This window comes from Aulonocara sp. 'chitande type north' Nkhata Bay, linkage group LG18 (assembly GCF_057382095.1).
Source record: "Aulonocara sp. 'chitande type north' Nkhata Bay isolate Kocher_YH1m ecotype deep benthic linkage group LG18, A_spYH_male_GT1.1, whole genome shotgun sequence".
NCBI classification, from domain to species: Eukaryota; Metazoa; Chordata; class Actinopteri; order Cichliformes; family Cichlidae; genus Aulonocara; species Aulonocara sp. 'chitande type north' Nkhata Bay.
In genome coordinates, this window is record NC_141361.1 from 10048504 (window position 1) to 10073628 (window position 25125).

The 25125-nt window shown below is 39.1% G+C and overlaps 4 protein-coding genes across 4 annotated transcripts; all 4 read right to left on the minus strand.

Moving 5' to 3' along the window:
* Window positions 1-819: 819 nt before the first annotated feature.
* Window positions 820-3457, minus strand: LOC147307999 (uncharacterized). Its single transcript, XM_086272776.1, has one exon. It carries the CDS (start codon window positions 2686-2688, stop codon window positions 1162-1164), a length of 1527 nt encoding a protein of 508 aa, XP_086128902.1. The 5' UTR covers window positions 2689-3457; the 3' UTR covers window positions 820-1161.
* Window positions 3458-6046: 2589 nt separating this feature from the next.
* On the minus strand, window positions 6047-8787 carry LOC147308000 (uncharacterized). Its single transcript, XM_086272665.1, has one exon. The coding sequence runs from the start codon at window positions 8629-8631 to the stop codon at window positions 7105-7107; it is 1527 nt and encodes a 508-aa protein (XP_086128791.1). The 5' UTR covers window positions 8632-8787; the 3' UTR covers window positions 6047-7104.
* A 3883-nt stretch (window positions 8788-12670) lies between these two features.
* LOC147308001 (uncharacterized) lies at window positions 12671-14731 on the minus strand. The gene has a single exon (XM_086272675.1). It carries the CDS (start codon window positions 14573-14575, stop codon window positions 13049-13051), a length of 1527 nt encoding a protein of 508 aa, XP_086128801.1. The 5' UTR covers window positions 14576-14731; the 3' UTR covers window positions 12671-13048.
* A 3910-nt stretch (window positions 14732-18641) lies between these two features.
* LOC147308002 (uncharacterized) lies at window positions 18642-20652 on the minus strand. Its single transcript, XM_086272745.1, has one exon. It carries the CDS (start codon window positions 20519-20521, stop codon window positions 18995-18997), a length of 1527 nt encoding a protein of 508 aa, XP_086128871.1. The 5' UTR covers window positions 20522-20652; the 3' UTR covers window positions 18642-18994.
* Between the last annotated feature and the right edge of the window lie 4473 nt (window positions 20653-25125).

Below are 25125 nucleotides of genomic sequence, written 5' to 3' on the forward strand. Positions count from 1 at the left end.
ACAAAATGTTTTAAGTAAGATTTATGTTTTGTAATTTAAATCTGACATCACAAAAGTATTTTGGAGGTTGAATAATGTATTTTGTAACTGCAGTACACATAATACTAATTTTGAACAATTTTGTCCAGGTTCCTTGCCACCAGGGACTCCTTCAGGACCATCGTGTTCAGTTACAGAGTCGGGGTGTCCACGGTGAGCCAGATCATCCCCCAGGTAGCGACGGCCATCTGGGACTGTCTAGTGGACGACTTCATGGCTGTGCCTTCACCTGGAGACTCAAAGAGAAAGTATATACAGTGGTCCCTCATTTATTGCAGCAGGGTTTCTCAGAATAACTAGCCCCTCGCCACACACTTTATACACTTTATTTTTTAATTTTTTTTTTTTAAACACACACATGAAGATTAGTCACAGTTCTCACAAGTTGATTCTCACAGTGCAAACCTTTGTAGATTTCAAAACGTAAAAGTATCATTATGCTGTTTTTTCTTCGTCTGCCTGCCACATTTGTGCGCCTTTTCCCCTCCAGGAGTCACTCCATAAGCCAATGAGATTATCACATGACATTTTTGAACAGGGATATTTCTTTTTAACTGTTTTCAATTTAACATAATATTTAAGTGTTTCTTAGTTTTAGACTAGTTGGTTAGTCTATTTCAATGTTTTAAACCATATCCCAGGGTTTTTACTTCACCATTTATGGAGTTTTAAGAAGCAAATAAAAGACAGAGCTTAATTCTGTAAAGATTAGATGAAAAATACTCAAAGGATAAATTCAATTGGTTTATTATTTTATTACATAAGTTGAAAAAAGTAAAACAAGTAACTACAGAAACAACAAAAGAAAATTTAAACAATCAAATAAGTAAATGAAGGGGGGGGGGGGGGGGGAATGGAGGAGGAGAGAAAACCCCAACAATCCCCTCTGAGCAAGCACTAGGCGACAGTGGGGAGGAAAAACTGCCTTTTAACGGGCAGAAACCTCCAGCAGAACCAGGCTCAGGAGGGGGCAGTCAACTGCTGGGACTGGTTGGGGGGTGAGGGTGAAAAAAAGAAAAAAGATTAAGAAGGTAGGGAATAGGTGTTAGGAGAGAAAGGGAGAGGGGGGACAGGAGAGGTGACAATTAAGATGGCTCACAGGTGGAGGAAGACGAGGCTAAATCATCTGAATAACCAGCAGAAGCCTCTTTTCTTCGTTTCCAGGTATTTTTCCATGAGCGCTTTTTTCTCCAGGATAAGGGTTCTCAACTGATCGTTTGTTTCTGCATTTTGCTTCTCGAGTTGCTTGCATCTTTGCTCCATTTCTTTTAATCCTGCTTGTTCTTTTCTAGGCTTTTCTTTCGGGTCTTTGTATGTTGCCTTCTCCATTCGATTTGCCTTGCGCATGTCTGTATTTCTCTCTTGTTTTTTGTTGTACATCTCTTCTTTCAGGTCAATTTTTCTCTTGAATTCTTCATGCATACGCAGCAGGTGTTCCCATTTTTTCTCTTGTTGTTGCTTTTGTGCCTCCATTTCAGTTATTTGGCTCCTCAAGTCAGTGACCCTCAACAACATCACATTCATGAGCTCTGAGTGTTTTTTCCTTATTCCATCGATCGTACACTGCATCTCTGAACATTGCTTTTCCAGTATTTCCTTTTCTCTTTCCAGTTCAGGTGTTTTGTCCTTCATTTCATTACAAAATTCTCGTAGTTCTAGATTCCTTTTCTCAAAGTCCTGGAGAATACGTTTTTCCTCTTCCTGTTGCTTTTTTTCTTCAAGAAGCTCTTGATTTTTGCACTCTGTTTCATCAAACCTGACTTTCAGATCTACGTACATTTCCCTCATGGCTTTGAGTTTGTGCTCCATTGGTGTTTCTTTTTCTCTTTCCAGTTCAGGTGTTTTGTCCTTCATTTCATTACAAAATTCTTGCAGTTTTAGATGCCTTCTCTCAAACTTCCGGAGAATACGTTTTTCTTCTTCCTGTTGCTTTTTTTCTTCAAGAAGCTCTTTATTTTTGCACTCTGTTTCATCAAACCTCACTGTCAGATCTACGTACATTTCCCTCATGGCTTTGAGTTTGTGCTGCATTTGTATTTCCTTTTCTCTTTCCAGTTCAGATTTTTTGTCCTTCATTTCATTACAAAGTTCTCGCAGTTCTAGATTCCTTCTCTCTAAGTCCTGGAGAATACGTTTTTCTTCTTCCTGTTGGCGGATTTTTTCAATTGTTTTCTCAGCTTCATTGAGTTTTCCTTGAAGCACCTGATTCTTTTGCTCCATGTTTTGGAGATCCCATTGTATCTCCTCAATAGTAGCTTTCTTTCCTTGAAGCTGGGCAGATGTTTCTTTTAATTCAGCACTCTGTCCCGACGAAAGAAAACGGGAGAAAAACTTCTTTCGTCCTTGACCAAACTTCATTCCCCAGCCCTCATTTATCATTTTTATATCAGGCTGGCGTTGCTGTTTTCCTTCCAGGTCTTTATTTCGTGCTTCCAATTGTCTGCACTTCTCCTCTAGTTGAAGCTTCTCTTCTTCAATTTGTTTAACTTTGTAATGGAGGTCAGAGTTTTCCTTCTGACTTTCCTGTAATGCCCTTTGGACTGATAAGACAGCATCCATGGTCATTTCTCCTGGAGAGATTGGCTGGCCAGACCACGAAGGAGAGGCAGCATTATCTTTTTTTCTTTGTCTGCGTTTTCGTGGACGCATATTGGAGCCTGTGCACAGTGACTCTGAAAAGGCTTAGAAATATTTCCAAATGTATCTGTTGTCGAACGTTTGAAGGCTGCGAACAAACTGCTTTAGAATTGCTGCTGTTCCCTATTTATGGACTTCAGAACTTCAAAAGTGATGATGTCACAAGCACATTAAAGATGTGCTTGTGACATCATCACTCCGTAAGCCAATCAGATCAATCAGATTGTCACATGACAGAATGGGGATGTTTGTTTTTTTTGGGGGTTTTTTTTAGGTTTAATTAGAGAGTCATCAGTACTCAGCTGACAGGGCTGGTTGCTATAGTAACTCCTGTGAGTGGCAGGAGGGGATGGGACGCACACACACCACAGTTGGGGTCAGACACAGAGAAAGGCAAACAGGAACTAGAAAGTGCATTTTCTGAAGAAACTGCAGTGTGAATGCTTGAATCTGAATGTATGCACTGAAATGAATTAATTGCTGAATTTAAGTTAAAAATGTTGAACGAGATGAAAAATACAGAAATTTTCACCTGAAAACCAAAGTGCTGAAGTGCTAAAAGCTGACATTCACAGAGAGGAAGTTTGAAAATAGCTGAAAATGTTTTAAATGTAAATTAGAAAAACCTAAGAAATGAGCAAATAAAATTTAGTAAGAAAACATCTGAAAAAATATTAAAAGTTAATATTCTTTGAATCACTGAATGACTAAAATGTGATCCCTCCGCTTGGATCCACACAGTTTAAAAAATTTAAAAGTCTGAGCTTTGAAAGACACGGTGTTGGAAAGAGAACAACGATGGCGACGTTTTGAGGGTAAAATGATGGCTGTAACACTGTGGACACAGCAGCAGTTGAAAGAGAAGTGTTTAAGATGAATCTTGGCAGAGTGAGAGAGAGAGCTCGTTAAGCAGGCAGGTGTGAGCCTGGTTGCTATAGTGACTGCACCCAGTGGCTCCATACACACGACACAGACATGCACCTCACTTTTGCTCCTTAAAATGAACAGAAAAGTCAGGCCGAAACAAATCGTTCCCAAATGAAAAGTAAAAGTCGTATTGACGAAATTCTTTCACCGTGAGCGACAGCAGCTTCTAGTCTACTGAATTCTCAGTTTTCATGCCTGTGGAGTTTATTATATGGACGTGGTGACAGTGGAAAGACACCATGCTCTTCTGATTTTCAAACCAACCTTCTGAGCGATTTTAACATTAGAGTCTATGGAAGAGTTGGAGGGAGGAGGCTGTGCATTGGTGACATTTATGAAAGAACCATAACACCTAGTACAATAGTAAACACATTGGATGAAAGAGGACAGCGATGGCTACGTTTTGAGGGTAAAATCATACCTGTAGAGCAAACGCTGCGGACACAGCAGCAGTTTTAAAAAAGATTTTAAGATTAATTTTTTTGCTCCTCTCACTCTAGCAGTTGAGCTGTCTCACTCTAGCCCCAACATTCCCTCCCATACACACCCATTATAAACTCTGAAACGGGTGAAAAAACATCATGAAACTTAAACTGGAACTGAAGAAAAAGTATAATAGATATTGAAAAGATAAATACAAGTTGAATAGTTGAATGTCTTGTCTTCGTTTTAAAGTTTGAATGGTGGCTCTATGACAATGTATGTGGAAGTAGATACAGTTTAAAGAGGAGGAAGTTGAATGAGAATTTGAAGGGTCTCCCCATTGAAATACATGGGAAATTTTTGTTGAAAAAAGTTGAATAATTTTAAAAATATAAATGTTAAAAATGAGAAAAGTAGAAGCAGTCATGTCCAAAAGAAGAGGAATCTAACGGTGTTTGAATGGTTTTTCTAAGTTGAACGGTTTTGAAGGAGTTAGATGCCAAAAAACAAATGCTTCCCAAGAGAAAACTGTGAGTGGCAGGAACTTCCAGACTACAACATATTAAATTTTCATGCCTGTAGAGTGTATTATACTGATGTGGTGACAGTGTAAAGACACCCTTCGATGTTAAATTTGAGCTGAAAATTGAGAGCAGTTTTAGAATGGTTATCTATGGGGGACAGAGAGGGAGGAGGCTGCGCTTTGATGGCATTTGTGAGAAAACCGTAAATCTGATCTCAATGAGGAAGCCACTGGATGAAAGTCTCTGTCAGAACATGGTATGAAATGTTTAGGTGTAAACTAGCGAGCTAACTTCCTGTTAACTTCTAACTCTGTTAAATTTAATAAATTCTGTTTTCATGGATGTTAAACTTAATTGTAACACCTGATAAATCAGCAACGCAGGTGATTTAATTAAAGATGAAAGAATTTAGACCGTTTTTAACTCTTAGTGTTCGTTTGACTTTGGGACCTGATATGAACGGAGTTTTGGACCCAGATTACTCCGTGAAGCTCCTCACTACGGCAGCCGTAATGCTCTGACAATCCATCAAGCAGTGCGGATTACCAACGTTGTACTAAAACATTTTTTAACAGATTTCTGCACGCAGAAATCGGTTCGAGGTCAGTAAGCACAACCAGAATTCATACATACGGCACACTCTTGATTTTGGAGAAAATTAAAGGATTTTTTGTGTGGAAATACGTTATACAGAGGAAAAGAATATATATCGTGATATATATCGTTACTGCACATGCTTCAAATTATATCGCGATATGGATTTTAGGCCATATCGCCCAGCCCTACTCAAAAGGTCTCATCAAGTTCCGATTTAATTCGATTTACGCTATGTTATCAGTGTTTGCATTGATAGCATGGCTGTGGTGTCATATCAGTGTATGCTCTCGGTGTTTGCTGATATCAAACTGTGGTATGAGGACCACTGTGGGTTAATCTTTGTAGTGATACTCACTCCTTTTTTTTTTCTTTAGACCTAGTTTAATTCTGGTATAGTTGAATATTTGTATATAATCCCTGCAGCTGTCAGACTCTATAACAGGGGTCACCAGCCTTTCTTAAAACTGAGAGTTAGATAAAACTGTGAACAGTTTGGTTCATCTTTAGTTATATGGTTCTATCCAGCATATTCTATCTTGATATGCTGTCTTATCACAGGTTAATTTTTCAAAAATATTAGCAATGATTTATGCAAAGAAAGGGCTACGTACAACTCTTTATTTCTATTAATGTCTTACTTCATTCCTACCTGATTGACATGTTTAGGAATTATGAGTGATTGGCTCACTGTAGTGGTAAAAGTTGCTACCAATCAAATTATGATATGGTAAAGTTAAAACAAAACACAACTGACTGTTTTATATTATATCTAATATATATTATGTAATTATCCTTATAATTACAAAATGTTTTAAGTAAGATTTATGTTTTGTAATTTAAATCTGACATCACAAAAGTATTTTGGAGGTTGAATAATGTATTTTGTAACTGCAGTACACATAATACTAATTTTGAACAATTTTGTCCAGGTTCCTTGCCACCAGGGACTCCTTCAGGACCATCGTGTTCAGTTACAGAGTCGGGGTGTCCACGGTGAGCCAGATCATCCCCCAGGTAGCGACGGCCATCTGGGACTGTCTAGTGGACGACTTCATGGCTGTGCCTTCACCTGGAGACTCAAAGAGAAAGTATATACAGTGGTCCCTCATTTATTGCAGCAGGGTTTCTCAGAATAACTAGCCCCTCGCCACACACTTTATACACTTTATTTTTTAATTTTTTTTTTTTAAACACACACATGAAGATTAGTCACAGTTCTCACAAGTTGATTCTCACAGTGCAAACCTTTGTAGATTTCAAAACGTAAAAGTATCATTATGCTGTTTTTTCTTCGTCTGCCTGCCACATTTGTGCGCCTTTTCCCCTCCAGGAGTCACTCCATAAGCCAATGAGATTATCACATGACATTTTTGAACAGGGATATTTCTTTTTAACTGTTTTCAATTTAACGTAATATTTAAGTGTTTCTTAGTTTTAGACTAGTTGGTTAGTCTATTTCAATGTTTTAAACCATATCCCAGGGTTTTTACTTCACCATTTATGGAGTTTTAAGAAGCAAATAAAAGACAGAGCTTAATTCTGTAAAGATTAGATGAAAAATACTCAAAGGATAAATTCAATTGGTTTATTATTTTATTACATAAGTTGAAAAAAGTAAAACAAGTAACTACAGAAACAACAAAAGAAAATTTAAACAATCAAATAAGTAAATGAAGGGGGGGGGGGAGGGGGAGGAGGAGAGAAAACCCCAACAATCCCCTCTGAGCAAGCACTAGGCGACAGTGGGGAGGAAAAACTGCCTTTTAACGGGCAGAAACCTCCAGCAGAACCAGGCTCAGGAGGGGGCAGTCAACTGCTGGGACTGGTTGGGGGGTGAGGGTGAAAAAAAGAAAAAAGATTAAGAAGGTAGGGAATAGGTGTTAGGAGAGAAAGGGAGAGGGGGGACAGGAGAGGTGACAATTAAGATGGCTCACAGGTGGAGGAAGACGAGGCTAAATCATCTGAATAACCAGCAGAAGCCTCTTTTCTTCGTTTCCAGGTATTTTTCCATGAGCGCTTTTTTCTCCAGGATAAGGGTTCTCAACTGATCGTTTGTTTCTGCATTTTGCTTCTCGAGTTGCTTGCATCTTTGCTCCATTTCTTTTAATCCTGCTTGTTCTTTTCTAGGCTTTTCTTTCGGGTCTTTGTATGTTGCCTTCTCCATTCGATTTGCCTTGCGCATGTCTGTATTTCTCTCTTGTTTTTTGTTGTACATCTCTTCTTTCAGGTCAATTTTTCTCTTGAATTCTTCATGCATACGCAGCAGGTGTTCCCATTTTTTCTCTTGTTGTTGCTTTTGTGCCTCCATTTCAGTTATTTGGCTCCTCAAGTCAGTGACCCTCAACAACATCACATTCATGAGCTCTGAGTGTTTTTTCCTTATTCCATCGATCGTACACTGCATCTCTGAACATTGCTTTTCCAGTATTTCCTTTTCTCTTTCCAGTTCAGGTGTTTTGTCCTTCATTTCATTACAAAATTCTCGTAGTTCTAGATTCCTTTTCTCAAAGTCCTGGAGAATACGTTTTTCCTCTTCCTGTTGCTTTTTTTCTTCAAGAAGCTCTTGATTTTTGCACTCTGTTTCATCAAACCTGACTTTCAGATCTACGTACATTTCCCTCATGGCTTTGAGTTTGTGCTCCATTGGTGTTTCTTTTTCTCTTTCCAGTTCAGGTGTTTTGTCCTTCATTTCATTACAAAATTCTTGCAGTTTTAGATGCCTTCTCTCAAACTTCCGGAGAATACGTTTTTCTTCTTCCTGTTGCTTTTTTTCTTCAAGAAGCTCTTTATTTTTGCACTCTGTTTCATCAAACCTCACTGTCAGATCTACGTACATTTCCCTCATGGCTTTGAGTTTGTGCTGCATTTGTATTTCCTTTTCTCTTTCCAGTTCAGATTTTTTGTCCTTCATTTCATTACAAAGTTCTCGCAGTTCTAGATTCCTTCTCTCTAAGTCCTGGAGAATACGTTTTTCTTCTTCCTGTTGGCGGATTTTTTCAATTGTTTTCTCAGCTTCATTGAGTTTTCCTTGAAGCACCTGATTCTTTTGCTCCATGTTTTGGAGATCCCATTGTATCTCCTCAATAGTAGCTTTCTTTCCTTGAAGCTGGGCAGATGTTTCTTTTAATTCAGCACTCTGTCCCGACGAAAGAAAACGGGAGAAAAACTTCTTTCGTCCTTGACCAAACTTCATTCCCCAGCCCTCATTTATCATTTTTATATCAGGCTGGCGTTGCTGTTTTCCTTCCAGGTCTTTATTTCGTGCTTCCAATTGTCTGCACTTCTCCTCTAGTTGAAGCTTCTCTTCTTCAATTTGTTTAACTTTGTAATGGAGGTCAGAGTTTTCCTTCTGACTTTCCTGTAATGCCCTTTGGACTGATAAGACAGCATCCATGGTCATTTCTCCTGGAGAGATTGGCTGGCCAGACCACGAAGGAGAGGCAGCATTATCTTTTTTTCTTTGTCTGCGTTTTCGTGGACGCATATTGGAGCCTGTGCACAGTGACTCTGAAAAGGCTTAGAAATATTTCCAAATGTATCTGTTGTCGAACGTTTGAAGGCTGCGAACAAACTGCTTTAGAATTGCTGCTGTTCCCTATTTATGGACTTCAGAACTTCAAAAGTGATGATGTCACAAGCACATTAAAGATGTGCTTGTGACATCATCACTCCGTAAGCCAATCAGATCAATCAGATTGTCACATGACAGAATGGGGATGTTTGTTTTTTTTGGGGTTTTTTTTTAGGTTTAATTAGAGAGTCATCAGTACTCAGCTGACAGGGCTGGTTGCTATAGTAACTCCTGTGAGTGGCAGGAGGGGATGGGACGCACACACACCACAGTTGGGGTCAGACACAGAGAAAGGCAAACAGGAACTAGAAAGTGCATTTTCTGAAGAAACTGCAGTGTGAATGCTTGAATCTGAATGTATGCACTGAAATGAATTAATTGCTGAATTTAAGTTAAAAATGTTGAACGAGATGAAAAATACAGAAATTTTCACCTGAAAACCAAAGTGCTGAAGTGCTAAAAGCTGACATTCACAGAGAGGAAGTTTGAAAATAGCTGAAAATGTTTTAAATGTAAATTAGAAAAACCTAAGAAATGAGCAAATAAAATTTAGTAAGAAAACATCTGAAAAAATATTAAAAGTTAATATTCTTTGAATCACTGAATGACTAAAATGTGATCCCTCCGCTTGGATCCACACAGTTTAAAAAATTTAAAAGTCTGAGCTTTGAAAGACACGGTGTTGGAAAGAGAACAACGATGGCGACGTTTTGAGGGTAAAATGATGGCTGTAACACTGTGGACACAGCAGCAGTTGAAAGAGAAGTGTTTAAGATGAATCTTGGCAGAGTGAGAGAGAGAGCTCGTTAAGCAGGCAGGTGTGAGCCTGGTTGCTATAGTGACTGCACCCAGTGGCTCCATACACACGACACAGACATGCACCTCACTTTTGCTCCTTAAAATGAACAGAAAAGTCAGGCCGAAACAAATCGTTCCCAAATGAAAAGTAAAAGTCGTATTGACGAAATTCTTTCACCGTGAGCGACAGCAGCTTCTAGTCTACTGAATTCTCAGTTTTCATGCCTGTGGAGTTTATTATATGGACGTGGTGACAGTGGAAAGACACCATGCTCTTCTGATTTTCAAACCAACCTTCTGAGCGATTTTAACATTAGAGTCTATGGAAGAGTTGGAGGGAGGAGGCTGTGCATTGGTGACATTTATGAAAGAACCATAACACCTAGTACAATAGTAAACACATTGGATGAAAGAGGACAGCGATGGCTACGTTTTGAGGGTAAAATCATACCTGTAGAGCAAACGCTGCGGACACAGCAGCAGTTTTAAAAAAGATTTTAAGATTAATTTTTTTGCTCCTCTCACTCTAGCAGTTGAGCTGTCTCACTCTAGCCCCAACATTCCGTCCCATACACACCCATTATAAACTCTGAAACGGGTGAAAAAACATCATGAAACTTAAACTGGAACTGAAGAAAAAGTATAATAGATATTGAAAAGATAAATACAAGTTGAATAGTTGAATGTCTTGTCTTCGTTTTAAAGTTTGAATGGTGGCTCTATGACAATGTATGTGGAAGTAGATACAGTTTAAAGAGGAGGAAGTTGAATGAGAATTTGAAGGGTCTCCCCATTGAAATACATGGGAAATTTTTGTTGAAAAAAGTTGAATAATTTTAAAAATATAAATGTTAAAAATGAGAAAAGTAGAAGCAGTCATGTCCAAAAGAAGAGGAATCTAACGGTGTTTGAATGGTTTTTCTAAGTTGAATGGTTTTGAAGGAGTTAGATGCCAAAAAACAAATGCTTCCCAAGAGAAAACTGTGAGTGGCAGGAACTTCCAGACTACAACATATTAAAATTTTCATGCCTGTAGAGTGTATTATACTGATGTGGTGACAGTGTAAAGACACCCTTCGATGTTAAATTTGAGCTGAAAATTGAGAGCAGTTTTAGAATGGTTATCTATGGGGGACAGAGAGGGAGGAGGCTGCGCTTTGATGGCATTTGTGAGAAAACCGTAAATCTGATCTCAATGAGGAAGCCACTGGATGAAAGTCTCTGTCAGAACATGGTATGAAATGTTTAGGTGTAAACTAGCGAGCTAACTTCCTGTTAACTTCTAACTCTGTTAAATTTAATAAATTCTGTTTTCATGGATGTTAAACTTAATTGTAACACCTGATAAATCAGCAACGCAGGTGATTTAATTAAAGATGAAAGAATTTAGACCGTTTTTAACTCTTAGTGTTCGTTTGACTTTGGGACCTGATATGAACGGAGTTTTGGACCCAGATTACTCCGTGAAGCTCCTCACTACGGCAGCCGTAATGCTCTGACAATCCATCAAGCAGTGCGGATTACCAACGTTGTACTAAAACATTTTTTAACAGATTTCTGCACGCAGAAATCGGTTCGAGGTCAGTAAGCACAACCAGAATTCATACATACGGCACACTCTTGATTTTGGAGAAAATTAAAGGATTTTTTGTGTGGAAATACGTTATACAGAGGAAAAGAATATATATCGTGATATATATCGTTACTGCACATGCTTCAAATTATATCGCGATATGGATTTTAGGCCATATCGCCCAGCCCTACTCAAAAGGTCTCATCAAGTTCCGATTTAATTCGATTTACGCTATGTTATCAGTGTTTGCATTGATAGCATGGCTGTGGTGTCATATCAGTGTATGCTCTCGGTGTTTGCTGATATCAAACTGTGGTATGAGGACCACTGTGGGTTAATCTTTGTAGTGATACTCACTCCTTTTTTTTTTCTTTAGACCTAGTTTAATTCTGGTATAGTTGAATATTTGTATATAATCCCTGCAGCTGTCAGACTCTATAACAGGGGTCACCAGCCTTTCTTAAAACTGAGAGTTAGATAAAACTGTGAACAGTTTGGTTCATCTTTAGTTATATGGTTCTATCCAGCATATTCTATCTTGATATGCTGTCTTATCACAGGTTAATTTTTCAAAAATATTAGCAATGATTTATGCAAAGAAAGGGCTACGTACAACTCTTTATTTCTATTAATGTCTTACTTCATTCCTACCTGATTGACATGTTTAGGAATTATGAGTGATTGGCTCACTGTAGTGGTAAAAGTTGCTACCAATCAAATTATGATATGGTAAAGTTAAAACAAAACACAACTGACTGTTTTATATTATATCTAATATATATTATGTAATTATCCTTATAATTACAAAATGTTTTAAGTAAGATTTATGTTTTGTAATTTAAATCTGACATCACAAAAGTATTTTGGAGGTTGAATAATGTATTTTGTAACTGCAGTACACATAATACTAATTTTGAACAATTTTGTCCAGGTTCCTTGCCACCAGGGACTCCTTCAGGACCATCGTGTTCAGTTACAGAGTCGGGGTGTCCACGGTGAGCCAGATCATCCCCCAGGTAGCGACGGCCATCTGGGACTGTCTAGTGGACGACTTCATGGATGTGCCTTCACCTGGAGACTCAAAGAGAAAGTATATACAGTGGTCCCTCATTTATTGCAGCAGGGTTTCTCAGAATAACTAGCCCCTCGCCACACACTTTATACACTTTATTTTTTAATTTTTTTTTTTTAAACACACACATGAAGATTAGTCACAGTTCTCACAAGTTGATTCTCACAGTGCAAACCTTTGTAGATTTCAAAACGTAAAAGTATCATTATGCTGTTTTTTCTTCGTCTGCCTGCCACATTTGTGCGCCTTTTCCCCTCCAGGAGTCACTCCATAAGCCAATGAGATTATCACATGACATTTTTGAACAGGGATATTTCTTTTTAACTGTTTTCAATTTAACGTAATATTTAAGTGTTTCTTAGTTTTAGACTAGTTGGTTAGTCTATTTCAATGTTTTAAACCATATCCCAGGGTTTTTACTTCACCATTTATGGAGTTTTAAGAAGCAAATAAAAGACAGAGCTTAATTCTGTAAAGATTAGATGAAAAATACTCAAAGGATAAATTCAATTGGTTTATTATTTTATTACATAAGTTGAAAAAAGTAAAACAAGTAACTACAGAAACAACAAAAGAAAATTTAAACAATCAAATAAGTAAATGAAGGGGGGGGGGGGAATGGAGGAGGAGAGAAAACCCCAACAATCCCCTCTGAGCAAGCACTAGGCGACAGTGGGGAGGAAAAACTGCCTTTTAACGGGCAGAAACCTCCAGCAGAACCAGGCTCAGGAGGGGGCAGTCAACTGCTGGGACTGGTTGGGGGGTGAGGGTGAAAAAAAGAAAAAAGATTAAGAAGGTAGGGAATAGGTGTTAGGAGAGAAAGGGAGAGGGGGGACAGGAGAGGTGACAATTAAGATGGCTCACAGGTGGAGGAAGACGAGGCTAAATCATCTGAATAACCAGCAGAAGCCTCTTTTCTTCGTTTCCAGGTATTTTTCCATGAGCGCTTTTTTCTCCAGGATAAGGGTTCTCAACTGATCGTTTGTTTCTGCATTTTGCTTCTCGAGTTGCTTGCATCTTTGCTCCATTTCTTTTAATCCTGCTTGTTCTTTTCTAGGCTTTTCTTTCGGGTCTTTGTATGTTGCCTTCTCCATTCGATTTGCCTTGCGCATGTCTGTATTTCTCTCTTGTTTTTTGTTGTACATCTCTTCTTTCAGGTCAATTTTTCTCTTGAATTCTTCATGCATACGCAGCAGGTGTTCCCATTTTTTCTCTTGTTGTTGCTTTTGTGCCTCCATTTCAGTTATTTGGCTCCTCAAGTCAGTGACCCTCAACAACATCACATTCATGAGCTCTGAGTGTTTTTTCCTTATTCCATCGATCGTACACTGCATCTCTGAACATTGCTTTTCCAGTATTTCCTTTTCTCTTTCCAGTTCAGGTGTTTTGTCCTTCATTTCATTACAAAATTCTCGTAGTTCTAGATTCCTTTTCTCAAAGTCCTGGAGAATACGTTTTTCCTCTTCCTGTTGCTTTTTTTCTTCAAGAAGCTCTTGATTTTTGCACTCTGTTTCATCAAACCTGACTTTCAGATCTACGTACATTTCCCTCATGGCTTTGAGTTTGTGCTCCATTGGTGTTTCTTTTTCTCTTTCCAGTTCAGGTGTTTTGTCCTTCATTTCATTACAAAATTCTTGCAGTTTTAGATGCCTTCTCTCAAACTTCCGGAGAATACGTTTTTCTTCTTCCTGTTGCTTTTTTTCTTCAAGAAGCTCTTTATTTTTGCACTCTGTTTCATCAAACCTCACTGTCAGATCTACGTACATTTCCCTCATGGCTTTGAGTTTGTGCTGCATTTGTATTTCCTTTTCTCTTTCCAGTTCAGATTTTTTGTCCTTCATTTCATTACAAAGTTCTCGCAGTTCTAGATTCCTTCTCTCTAAGTCCTGGAGAATACGTTTTTCTTCTTCCTGTTGGCGGATTTTTTCAATTGTTTTCTCAGCTTCATTGAGTTTTCCTTGAAGCACCTGATTCTTTTGCTCCATGTTTTGGAGATCCCATTGTATCTCCTCAATAGTAGCTTTCTTTCCTTGAAGCTGGGCAGATGTTTCTTTTAATTCAGCACTCTGTCCCGACGAAAGAAAACGGGAGAAAAACTTCTTTCGTCCTTGACCAAACTTCATTCCCCAGCCCTCATTTATCATTTTTATATCAGGCTGGCGTTGCTGTTTTCCTTCCAGGTCTTTATTTCGTGCTTCCAATTGTCTGCACTTCTCCTCTAGTTGAAGCTTCTCTTCTTCAATTTGTTTAACTTTGTAATGGAGGTCAGAGTTTTCCTTCTGACTTTCCTGTAATGCCCTTTGGACTGATAAGACAGCATCCATGGTCATTTCTCCTGGAGAGATTGGCTGGCCAGACCACGAAGGAGAGGCAGCATTATCTTTTTTTCTTTGTCTGCGTTTTCGTGGACGCATATTGGAGCCTGTGCACAGTGACTCTGAAAAGGCTTAGAAATATTTCCAAATGTATCTGTTGTCGAACGTTTGAAGGCTGCGAACAAACTGCTTTAGAATTGCTGCTGTTCCCTATTTATGGACTTCAGAACTTCAAAAGTGATGATGTCACAAGCACATTAAAGATGTGCTTGTGACATCATCACTCCGTAAGCCAATCAGATCAATCAGATTGTCACATGACAGAATGGGGATGTTTGTTTTTTTTGGGGTTTTTTTTTAGGTTTAATTAGAGAGTCATCAGTACTCAGCTGACAGGGCTGGTTGCTATAGTAACTCCTGTGAGTGGCAGGAGGGGATGGGACGCACACACACCACAGTTGGGGTCAGACACAGAGAAAGGCAAACAGGAACTAGAAAGTGCATTTTCTGAAGAAACTGCAGTGTGAATGCTTGAATCTGAATGTATGCACTGAAATGAATTAATTGCTGAATTTAAGTTAAAAATGTTGAACGAGATGAAAAATACAGAAATTTTCACCTGAAAACCAAAGTGCTGAAGTGCTAAAAGCTGACATTCACAGAGAGGAAGTTTGAAAATAGCTGAAAATGTTTTAAATGTAAATTAGAAAAACCTAAGAAATGAGCAAATAAAATTTAGTAAGAAAACATCTGAAAAAATATTAAAAGTTAATATTCTTTGAATCACTGAATGACTAAAATGTGATCCCTCCGCTTGGATCCACACAGTTTAAAAAATTTAAAAGTCTGAGCTTTGAAAGACACGGTGTTGGAAAGAGAACAACGATGGCGACGTTTTGAGGGTAAAATGATGGCTGTAACACTGTGGACACAGCAGCAGTTGAAAGAGAAGTGTTTAAGATGAATCTTGGCAGAGTGAGAGAGAGAGCTCGTTAAGCAGGCAGGTGTGAGCCTGGTTGCTATAGTGACTGCACCCAGTGGCTCCATACACACGACACAGACATGCACCTCACTTTTGCTCCTTAAAATGAACAGAAAAGTCAGGCCGAAACAAATCGTTCCCAAATGAAAAGTAAAAGTCGTATTGACGAAATTCTTTCACCGTGAGCGACAGCAGCTTCTAGTCTACTGAATTCTCAGTTTTCATGCCTGTGGAGTTTATTATATGGACGTGGTGACAGTGGAAAGACACCATGCTCTTCTGATTTTCAAACCAACCTTCTGAGCGATTTTAACATTAGAGTCTATGGAAGAGTTGGAGGGAGGAGGCTGTGCATTGGTGACATTTATGAAAGAACCATAACACCTAGTACAATAGTAAACACATTGGATGAAAGAGGACAGCGATGGCTACGTTTTGAGGGTAAAATCATACCTGTAGAGCAAACGCTGCGGACACAGCAGCAGTTTTAAAAAAGATTTTAAGATTAATTTTTTTGCTCCTCTCACTCTAGCAGTTGAGCTGTCTCACTCTAGCCCCAACATTCCGTCCCATACACACCCATTATAAACTCTGAAACGGGTGAAAAAACATCATGAAACTTAAACTGGAACTGAAGAAAAAGTATAATAGATATTGAAAAGATAAATACAAGTTGAATAGTTGAATGTCTTGTCTTCGTTTTAAAGTTTGAATGGTGGCTCTATGACAATGTATGTGGAAGTAGATACAGTTTAAAGAGGAGGAAGTTGAATGAGAATTTGAAGGGTCTCCCCATTGAAATACATGGGAAATTTTTGTTGAAAAAAGTTGAATAATTTTAAAAATATAAATGTTAAAAATGAGAAAAGTAGAAGCAGTCATGTCCAAAAGAAGAGGAATCTAACGGTGTTTGAATGGTTTTTCTAAGTTGAATGGTTTTGAAGGAGTTAGATGCCAAAAAACAAATGCTTCCCAAGAGAAAACTGTGAGTGGCAGGAACTTCCAGACTACAACATATTAAAATTTTCATGCCTGTAGAGTGTATTATACTGATGTGGTGACAGTGTAAAGACACCCTTCGATGTTAAATTTGAGCTGAAAATTGAGAGCAGTTTTAGAATGGTTATCTATGGGGGACAGAGAGGGAGGAGGCTGCGCTTTGATGGCATTTGTGAGAAAACCGTAAATCTGATCTCAATGAGGAAGCCACTGGATGAAAGTCTCTGTCAGAACATGGTATGAAATGTTTAGGTGTAAACTAGCGAGCTAACTTCCTGTTAACTTCTAACTCTGTTAAATTTAATAAATTCTATTTTCATGGATGTTAAACTTAATTGTAACACCTGATAAATCAGCAACGCAGGTGATTTAATTAAAGATGAAAGAATTTAGACCGTTTTTAACTCTTAGTGTTCGTTTGACTTTGGGACCTGATATGAACGGAGTTTTGGACCCAGATTACTCCGTGAAGCTCCTCACTACGGCAGCCGTAATGCTCTGACAATCCATCAAGCAGTGCGGATTACCAACGTTGTACTAAAACATTTTTTAACAGATTTCTGCACGCAGAAATCGGTTCGAGGTCAGTAAGCACAACCAGAATTCATACATACGGCACACTCTTGATTTTGGAGAAAATTAAAGGATTTTTTGTGTGGAAATACGTTATACAGAGGAAAAGAATATATATCGTGATATATATCGTTACTGCACATGCTTCAAATTATATCGCGATATGGATTTTAGGCCATATCGCCCAGCCCTACTCAAAAGGTCTCATCAAGTTCCGATTTAATTCGATTTACGCTATGTTATCAGTGTTTGCATTGATAGCATGGCTGTGGTGTCATATCAGTGTATGCTCTCGGTGTTTGCTGATATCAAACTGTGGTATGAGGACCACTGTGGGTTAATCTTTGTAGTGATACTCACTCCTTTTTTTTTTCTTTAGACCTAGTTTAATTCTGGTATAGTTGAATATTTGTATATAATCCCTGCAGCTGTCAGACTCTATAACAGGGGTCACCAGCCTTTCTTAAAACTGAGAGTTAGATAAAACTGTGAACAGTTTGGTTCATCTTTAGTTATATGGTTCTATCCAGCATATTCTATCTTGATATGCTGTCTTATCACAGGTTAATTTTTCAAAAATATTAGCAATGATTTATGCAAAGAAAGGGCTACGTACAACTCTTTATTTCTATTAATGTCTTACTTCATTCCTACCTGATTGACATGTTTAGGAATTATGAGTGATTGGCTCACTGTAGTGGTAAAAGTTGCTACCAATCAAATTATGATATGGTAAAGTTAAAACAAAACACAACTGACTGTTTTATATTATATCTAATATATATTATGTAATTATCCTTATAATTACAAAATGTTTTAAGTAAGATTTATGTTTTGTAATTTAAATCTGACATCACAAAAGTATTTTGGAGGTTGAATAATGTATTTTGTAACTGCAGTACACATAATACTAATTTTGAACAATTTTGTCCAGGTTCCTTGCCACCAGGGACTCCTTCAGGACCATCGTGTTCAGTTACAGAGTCGGGGTGTCCACGGTGAGCCAGATCATCCCCCAGGTAGCGACGGCCATCTGGGACTGTCTAGTGGACGACTTCATGGATGTGCCTTCACCTGGAGACTCAAAGAGAAAGTATATACAGTGGTCCCTCATTTATTGCAGCAGGGTTTCTCAGAATAACTAGCCCCTCGCCACACACTTTATACACTTTATTTTTTAATTTTTTTTTTTAAACACACACATGAAGATTAGTCACAGTTCTCACAAGTTGATTCTCACAGTGCAAACCTTTGTAGATTTCAAAACGTAAAAGTATCATTATGCTGTTTTTTCTTCGTCTGCCTGCCACATTTGTGCGCCTTTTCCCCTCCAGGAGTCACTCCATAAGCCAATGAGATTATCACATGACATTTTTGAACAGGGATATTTCTTTTTAACTGTTTTCAATTTAACGTAATATTTAAGTGTTTCTTAGTTTTAGACTAGTTGGTTAGTCTATTTCAATGTTTTAAACCATATCCCAGGGTTTTTACTTCACCATTTATGGAGTTTTAAGAAGCAAATAAAAGACAGAGCTTAATTCTGTAAAGATTAGATGAAAAATACTCAAAGGATAAATTCAATTGGTTTATTATTTTATTACACAAGTTGAAAAAAGTAAAACAAGTAACTACAGAAACAACAAAAGAAAATTTAAACAATCAAATAAGTAAATGAAGGGGGGGGGGGGGGGAATGGAGGAGGAGAGAAAACCCCAACAATCCCCTCTGAGCAAGCACTAGGCGACAGTGGGGAGGAAAAACTGCCTTTTAACGGGCAGAAACCTCCAGCAGAACCAGGCTCAGGAGGGGGCAGTCAACTGCTGGGACTGGTTGGGGGGTGAGGGTGAAAAAAAGAAAAAAGATTAAGAAGGTAGGGAATAGGTGTTAGGAGAGAAAGGGAGAGGGGGGACAGGAGAGGTGACAATTAAGATGGCTCACAGGTGGAGGAAGACGAGGCTAAATCATCTGAATAACCAGCAGAAGCCTCTTTTCTTCGTTTCCAGGTATTTTTCCATGAGCGCTTTTTTCTCCAGGATAAGGGTTCTCAACTGATCGTTTGTTTCTGCATTTTGCTTCTCGAGTTGCTTGCATCTTTGCTCCATTTCTTTTAATCCTGCTTGTTCTTTTCTAGGCTTTTCTTTCGGGTCTTTGTATGTTGCCTTCTCCATTCGATTTGCCTTGCGCATGTCTGTATTTCTCTCTTGTTTTTTGTTGTACATCTCTTCTTTCAGGTCAATTTTTCTCTTGAATTCTTCATGCATACGCAGCAGGTGTTCCCATTTTTTCTCTTGTTGTTGCTTTTGTGCCTCCACTTCAGTTATTTGGCTCCTCAAGTCAGTGACCCTCAACAACATCACATTCATGAGCTCTGAGTGTTTTTTCCTTATTCCATCGATCGTACACTGCATCTCTGAACATTGCTTTTCCAGTATTTCCTTTTCTCTTTCCAGTTCAGGTGTTTTGTCCTTCATTTCATTACAAAATTCTCGTAGTTCTAGATTCCTTTTCTCAAAGTCCTGGAGAATACGTTTTTCCTCTTCCTGTTGCTTTTTTTCTTCAAGAAGCTCTTTATTTTTGCACTCTGTTTCATCAAACCTGACTTTCAGATCTACGTACATTTCCCTCATGGCTTTGAGTTTGTGCTCCATTGGTGTTTCTTTTTCTCTTTCCAGTTCAGGTGTTTTGTCCTTCATTTCATTACAAAATTCTTGCAGTTTTAGATGCCTTCTCTCAAACTTCCGGAGAATACGTTTTTCTTCTTCCTGTTGCTTTTTTTCTTCAAGAAGCTCTTTATTTTTGCACTCTGTTTCATCAAACCTCACTGTCAGATCTACGTACATTTCCCTCATGGCTTTGAGTTTGTGCTGCATTTGTATTTCCTTTTCTCTTTCCAGTTCAGATTTTTTGTCCTTCATTTCATTACAAAGTTCTCGCAGTTCTAGATTCCTTCTCTCTAAGTCCTGGAGAATACGTTTTTCTTCTTCCTGTTGGCGGATTTTTTCAATTGTTTTCTCAGCTTCATTGAGTTTTCCTTGAAGCACCTGATTCTTTTGCTCCATGTTTTGGAGATCCCATTGTATCTCCTCAATAGTAGCTTTCTTTCCTTGAAGCTGGGCAGATGTTTCTTTTAATTCAGCACTCTGTCCCGACGAAAGAAAACGGGAGAAAAACTTCTTTCGTCCTTGACCAAACTTCATTCCCCAGCCCTCATTTATCATTTTTATATCAGGCTGGCGTTGCTGTTTTCCTTCCAGGTCTTTATTTCGTGCTTCCAATTGTCTGCACTTCTCCTCTAGTTGAAGCTTCTCTTCTTCAATTTGTTTAACTTTGTAATGGAGGTCAGAGTTTTCCTTCTGACTTTCCTGTAATGCCCTTTGGACTGATAAGACAGCATCCATGGTCATTTCTCCTGGAGAGATTGGCTGGCCAGACCACGAAGGAGAGGCAGCATTATCTTTTTTTCTTTGTCTGCGTTTTCGTGGACGCATATTGGAGCCTGTGCACAGTGACTCTGAAAAGGCTTAGAAATATTTCCAAATGTATCTGTTGTCGAACGTTTGAAGGCTGCGAACAAACTGCTTTAGAATTGCTGCTGTTCCCTATTTATGGACTTCAGAACTTCAAAAGTGATGATGTCACAAGCACATTAAAGATGTGCTTGTGACATCATCACTCCGTAAGCCAATCAGATCAATCAGATTGTCACATGACAGAATGGGGATGTTTGGTTTTTTTGGGGGTTTTTTTTAGGTTTAATTAGAGAGTCATCAGTACTCAGCTGACAGGGCTGGTTGCTATAGTAACTCCTGTGAGTGGCAGGAGGGGATGGGACGCACACACACCACAGTTGGGGTCAGACACAGAGAAAGGCAAACAGGAACTAGAAAGTGCATTTTCTGAAGAAACTGCAGTGTGAATGCTTGAATCTGAATGTATGCACTGAAATGAATTAATTGCTGAATTTAAGTTAAAAATGTTGAACGAGATGAAAAATACAGAAATTTTCACCTGAAAACCAAAGTGCTGAAGTGCTAAAAGCTGACATTCACAGAGAGGAAGTTTGAAAATAGCTGAAAATGTTTTAAATGTAAATTAGAAAAACCTAAGAAATGAGCAAATAAAATTTAGTAAGAAAACATCTGAAAAAATATTAAAAGTTAATATTCTTTGAATCACTGAATGACTAAAATGTGATCCCTCCGCTTGGATCCACACAGTTTAAAAAATTTAAAAGTCTGAGCTTTGAAAGACACGGTGTTGGAAAGAGAACAACGATGGCGACGTTTTGAGGGTAAAATGATGGCTGTAACACTGTGGACACAGCAGCAGTTGAAAGAGAAGTGTTTAAGATGAATCTTGGCAGAGTGAGAGAGAGAGCTCGTTAAGCAGGCAGGTGTGAGCCTGGTTGCTATAGTGACTGCACCCAGTGGCTCCATACACACGACACAGACATGCACCTCACTTTTGCTCCTTAAAATGAACAGAAAAGTCAGGCCGAAACAAATCGTTCCCAAATGAAAAGTAAAAGTCGTATTGACGAAATTCTTTCACCGTGAGCGACAGCAGCTTCTAGTCTACTGAATTCTCAGTTTTCATGCCTGTGGAGTTTATTATATGGACGTGGTGACAGTGGAAAGACACCATGCTCTTCTGATTTTCAAACCAACCTTCTGAGCGATTTTAACATTAGAGTCTATGGAAGAGTTGGAGGGAGGAGGCTGTGCATTGGTGACATTTATGAAAGAACCATAACACCTAGTACAATAGTAAACACATTGGATGAAAGAGGACAGCGATGGCTACGTTTTGAGGGTAAAATCATACCTGTAGAGCAAACGCTGCGGACACAGCAGCAGTTTTAAAAAAGATTTTAAGATTAATTTTTTTGCTCCTCTCACTCTAGCAGTTGAGCTGTCTCACTCTAGCCCCAACATTCCGTCCCATACACACCCATTATAAACTCTGAAACGGGTGAAAAAACATCATGAAACTTAAACTGGAACTGAAGAAAAAGTATAATAGATATTGAAAAGATAAATACAAGTTGAATAGTTGAATGTCTTGTCTTCGTTTTAAAGTTTGAATGGTGGCTCTATGACAATGTATGTGGAAGTAGATACAGTTTAAAGAGGAGGAAGTTGAATGAGAATTTGAAGGGTCTCCCCATTGAAATACATGGGAAATTTTTGTTGAAAAAAGTTGAATAATTTTAAAAATATAAATGTTAAAAATGAGAAAAGTAGAAGCAGTCATGTCCAAAAGAAGAGGAATCTAACGGTGTTTGAATGGTTTTTCTAAGTTGAATGGTTTTGAAGGAGTTAGATGCCAAAAAACAAATGCTTCCCAAGAGAAAACTGTGAGTGGCAGGAACTTCCAGACTACAACATATTAAAATTTTCATGCCTGTAGAGTGTATTATACTGATGTGGTGACAGTGTAAAGACACCCTTCGATGTTAAATTTGAGCTGAAAATTGAGAGCAGTTTTAGAATGGTTATCTATGGGGGACAGAGAGGGAGGAGGCTGCGCTTTGATGGCATTTGTGAGAAAACCGTAAATCTGATCTCAATGAGGAAGCCACTGGATGAAAGTCTCTGTCAGAACATGGTATGAAATGTTTAGGTGTAAACTAGCGAGCTAACTTCCTGTTAACTTCTAACTCTGTTAAATTTAATAAATTCTGTTTTCATGGATGTTAAACTTAATTGTAACACCTGATAAATCAGCAACGCAGGTGATTTAATTAAAGATGAAAGAATTTAGACCGTTTTTAACTCTTAGTGTTCGTTTGACTTTGGGACCTGATATGAACGGAGTTTTGGACCCAGATTACTCCGTGAAGCTCCTCACTACGGCAGCCGTAATGCTCTGACAATCCATCAAGCAGTGCGGATTACCAACGTTGTACTAAAACATTTTTTAACAGATTTCTGCACGCAGAAATCGGTTCGAGGTCAGTAAGCACAACCAGAATTCATACATACGGCACACTCTCGATTTTGGAGAAAATTAAAGGATTTTTTGTGTGGAAATACGTTATACAGAGGAAAAGAATATATATCGTGATATATATCGTTACTGCACATGCTTCAAATTATATCGCGATATGGATTTTAGGCCATATCGCCCAGCCCTACTCAAAAGGTCTCATCAAGTTCCGATTTAATTCGATTTACGCTATGTTATCAGTGTTTGCATTGATAGCATGGCTGTGGTGTCATATCAGTGTATGCTCTCGGTGTTTGCTGATATCAAACTGTGGTATGAGGACCACTGTGGGTTAATCTTTGTAGTGATACTCACTCCTTTTTTTTTTCTTTAGACCTAGTTTAATTCTGGTATAGTTGAATATTTGTATATAATCCCTGCAGCTGTCAGACTCTATAACAGGGGTCACCAGCCTTTCTTAAATAGTTTTAATGGTTTGCCCGTGACACTCACTATTCCCCCCCATCTTTTTGGGCAGCCAAAAGTTGTCAGTTTTCTCCAAGCATGACATCCCAATGAATTTCAGACCCAGCAACACACTCAGACAGAAACTGGTTCACCCGAAAGACAAAACGCCAAAACACAAACTTAACAACGTGGTTTATGCTGTACAGTGCAGCGAGGAATGCTCAGACCTCTACATTGGAGAGACCAAACAGCCACTTCACAAGCGCATGGCACAACACAGAAGAGCCATTTCCGACTTCACCGAAAAGGTTCAGAAAATTACCCTGGATCCAGATGAAACCATGGTGTCCTTTGATGTAGTCTCTCTCTTCACTTTCATACCCACCACGGAGGCCGTGGAGACCGTCAGAAAACGATTACAAGAAGACAGCTCCTTGGAGGACAGGACCAACTTCACACCCGATCAGATCTGCACACTGTTAGACCTCTGCCTCACCACTACATATTTCAAGTACAACGAAGGCTTTTACAGACAAAAACATGGCTGTGCCATGGGCTCCCCCGTGTCACCTATTGTAGCCAACCTTTACATGGAGGAAGTGGAAAGGAAGGCTCTTGGCTCTTTCAAAGGAAGAGTACCCAGCCACTGGTACAGATATGTGGACGACACCTGGGTCAAAATCAAGACACAAGAAGTGGAATCCTTCACTGCGCACATTAACGCTGTGGATAAAAACATCAAGTTCACCAGGGAAGACACAAAGGACAACTGTTTGCCTTTCCTGGACTGCGCCGTGCACATTGAAGAGAACGGCAAACTCAACATCGAAATTTACCGGAAGCCCACACACACGGACCAGTACCTCCTCTTTGACTCCCATCACCCTCTGGAACACAAACTTGGAGTAATTAGGACCCTACACCACCGGGCAGAACATGTTCCCTCTCAACCTGAAGGAAAAAAGAAGGAACACACACATGTAAAGGAAGCACTCAAAACGTGCGGCTATCCTAAATGGGCGTTTTTAAAGTCAGCAAAGAGGCACAGAAAACAAGACCAGACACCAGCGAAGGAGGATAAGAAGGACAGACGCAACAACATTGTCATCCCCTATGTAGCCGGTGTATCAGAAAAACTCAGGAGAGTTTTCTCCAAGCATGACATCCCAGTGAATTTCAGACCCAGCAACACGCTCAGACAAAAACTGGTTCACCCGAAAGACAAAACGCCAAAACACAAACTTAACAACGTGGTGTATGCTGTACAGTGCAGCGAGGAATGCCCAGACCTCTACATTGGAGAGACCAAACAGTCACTTCACAAGCGCATGGCACAACACAGAAGAGCCACCTCCACAGGACAAGACTCAGCAGTCCATCTGCATCTTAAGGATAAAGGGCACTCTTTCGAGGATGCCAATGTTCACACTTTGGACAGAGAGGACAGATGGTTTGAAAGAGGAGTGAAAGAAGCCATCTATGTCCACTGTGAGCGACCATCTTTGAACAGAGGCGGGGGTTTACGACACCAACTCTCTGCCATCTATAATCCAGTTTTGAGATCCCTTCCCAGACGCCTTAACGCCCACTCACATCCTGGGCCATCTGACCTCAGGAATTCGCATGACAAGGTGGGGCCAGGTTTCACAATGAACACACCCGAAACTCTGGCTGATTGGGTCCCACACCCAATTTC

Bases quoted from the DNA above. Each gene is read 5' to 3' on its own strand.
- LOC147308000 (XM_086272665.1), bottom strand. From the start codon at position 8,631: ATGCGTCCACGAAAACGCAGACAAAGAAAAAAAGATAATGCTGCCTCT.
- LOC147307999 (XM_086272776.1), bottom strand. From the start codon at position 2,688: ATGCGTCCACGAAAACGCAGACAAAGAAAAAAAGATAATGCTGCCTCT.
- LOC147308002 (XM_086272745.1), bottom strand. From the start codon at position 20,521: ATGCGTCCACGAAAACGCAGACAAAGAAAAAAAGATAATGCTGCCTCT.
- LOC147308001 (XM_086272675.1), bottom strand. From the start codon at position 14,575: ATGCGTCCACGAAAACGCAGACAAAGAAAAAAAGATAATGCTGCCTCT.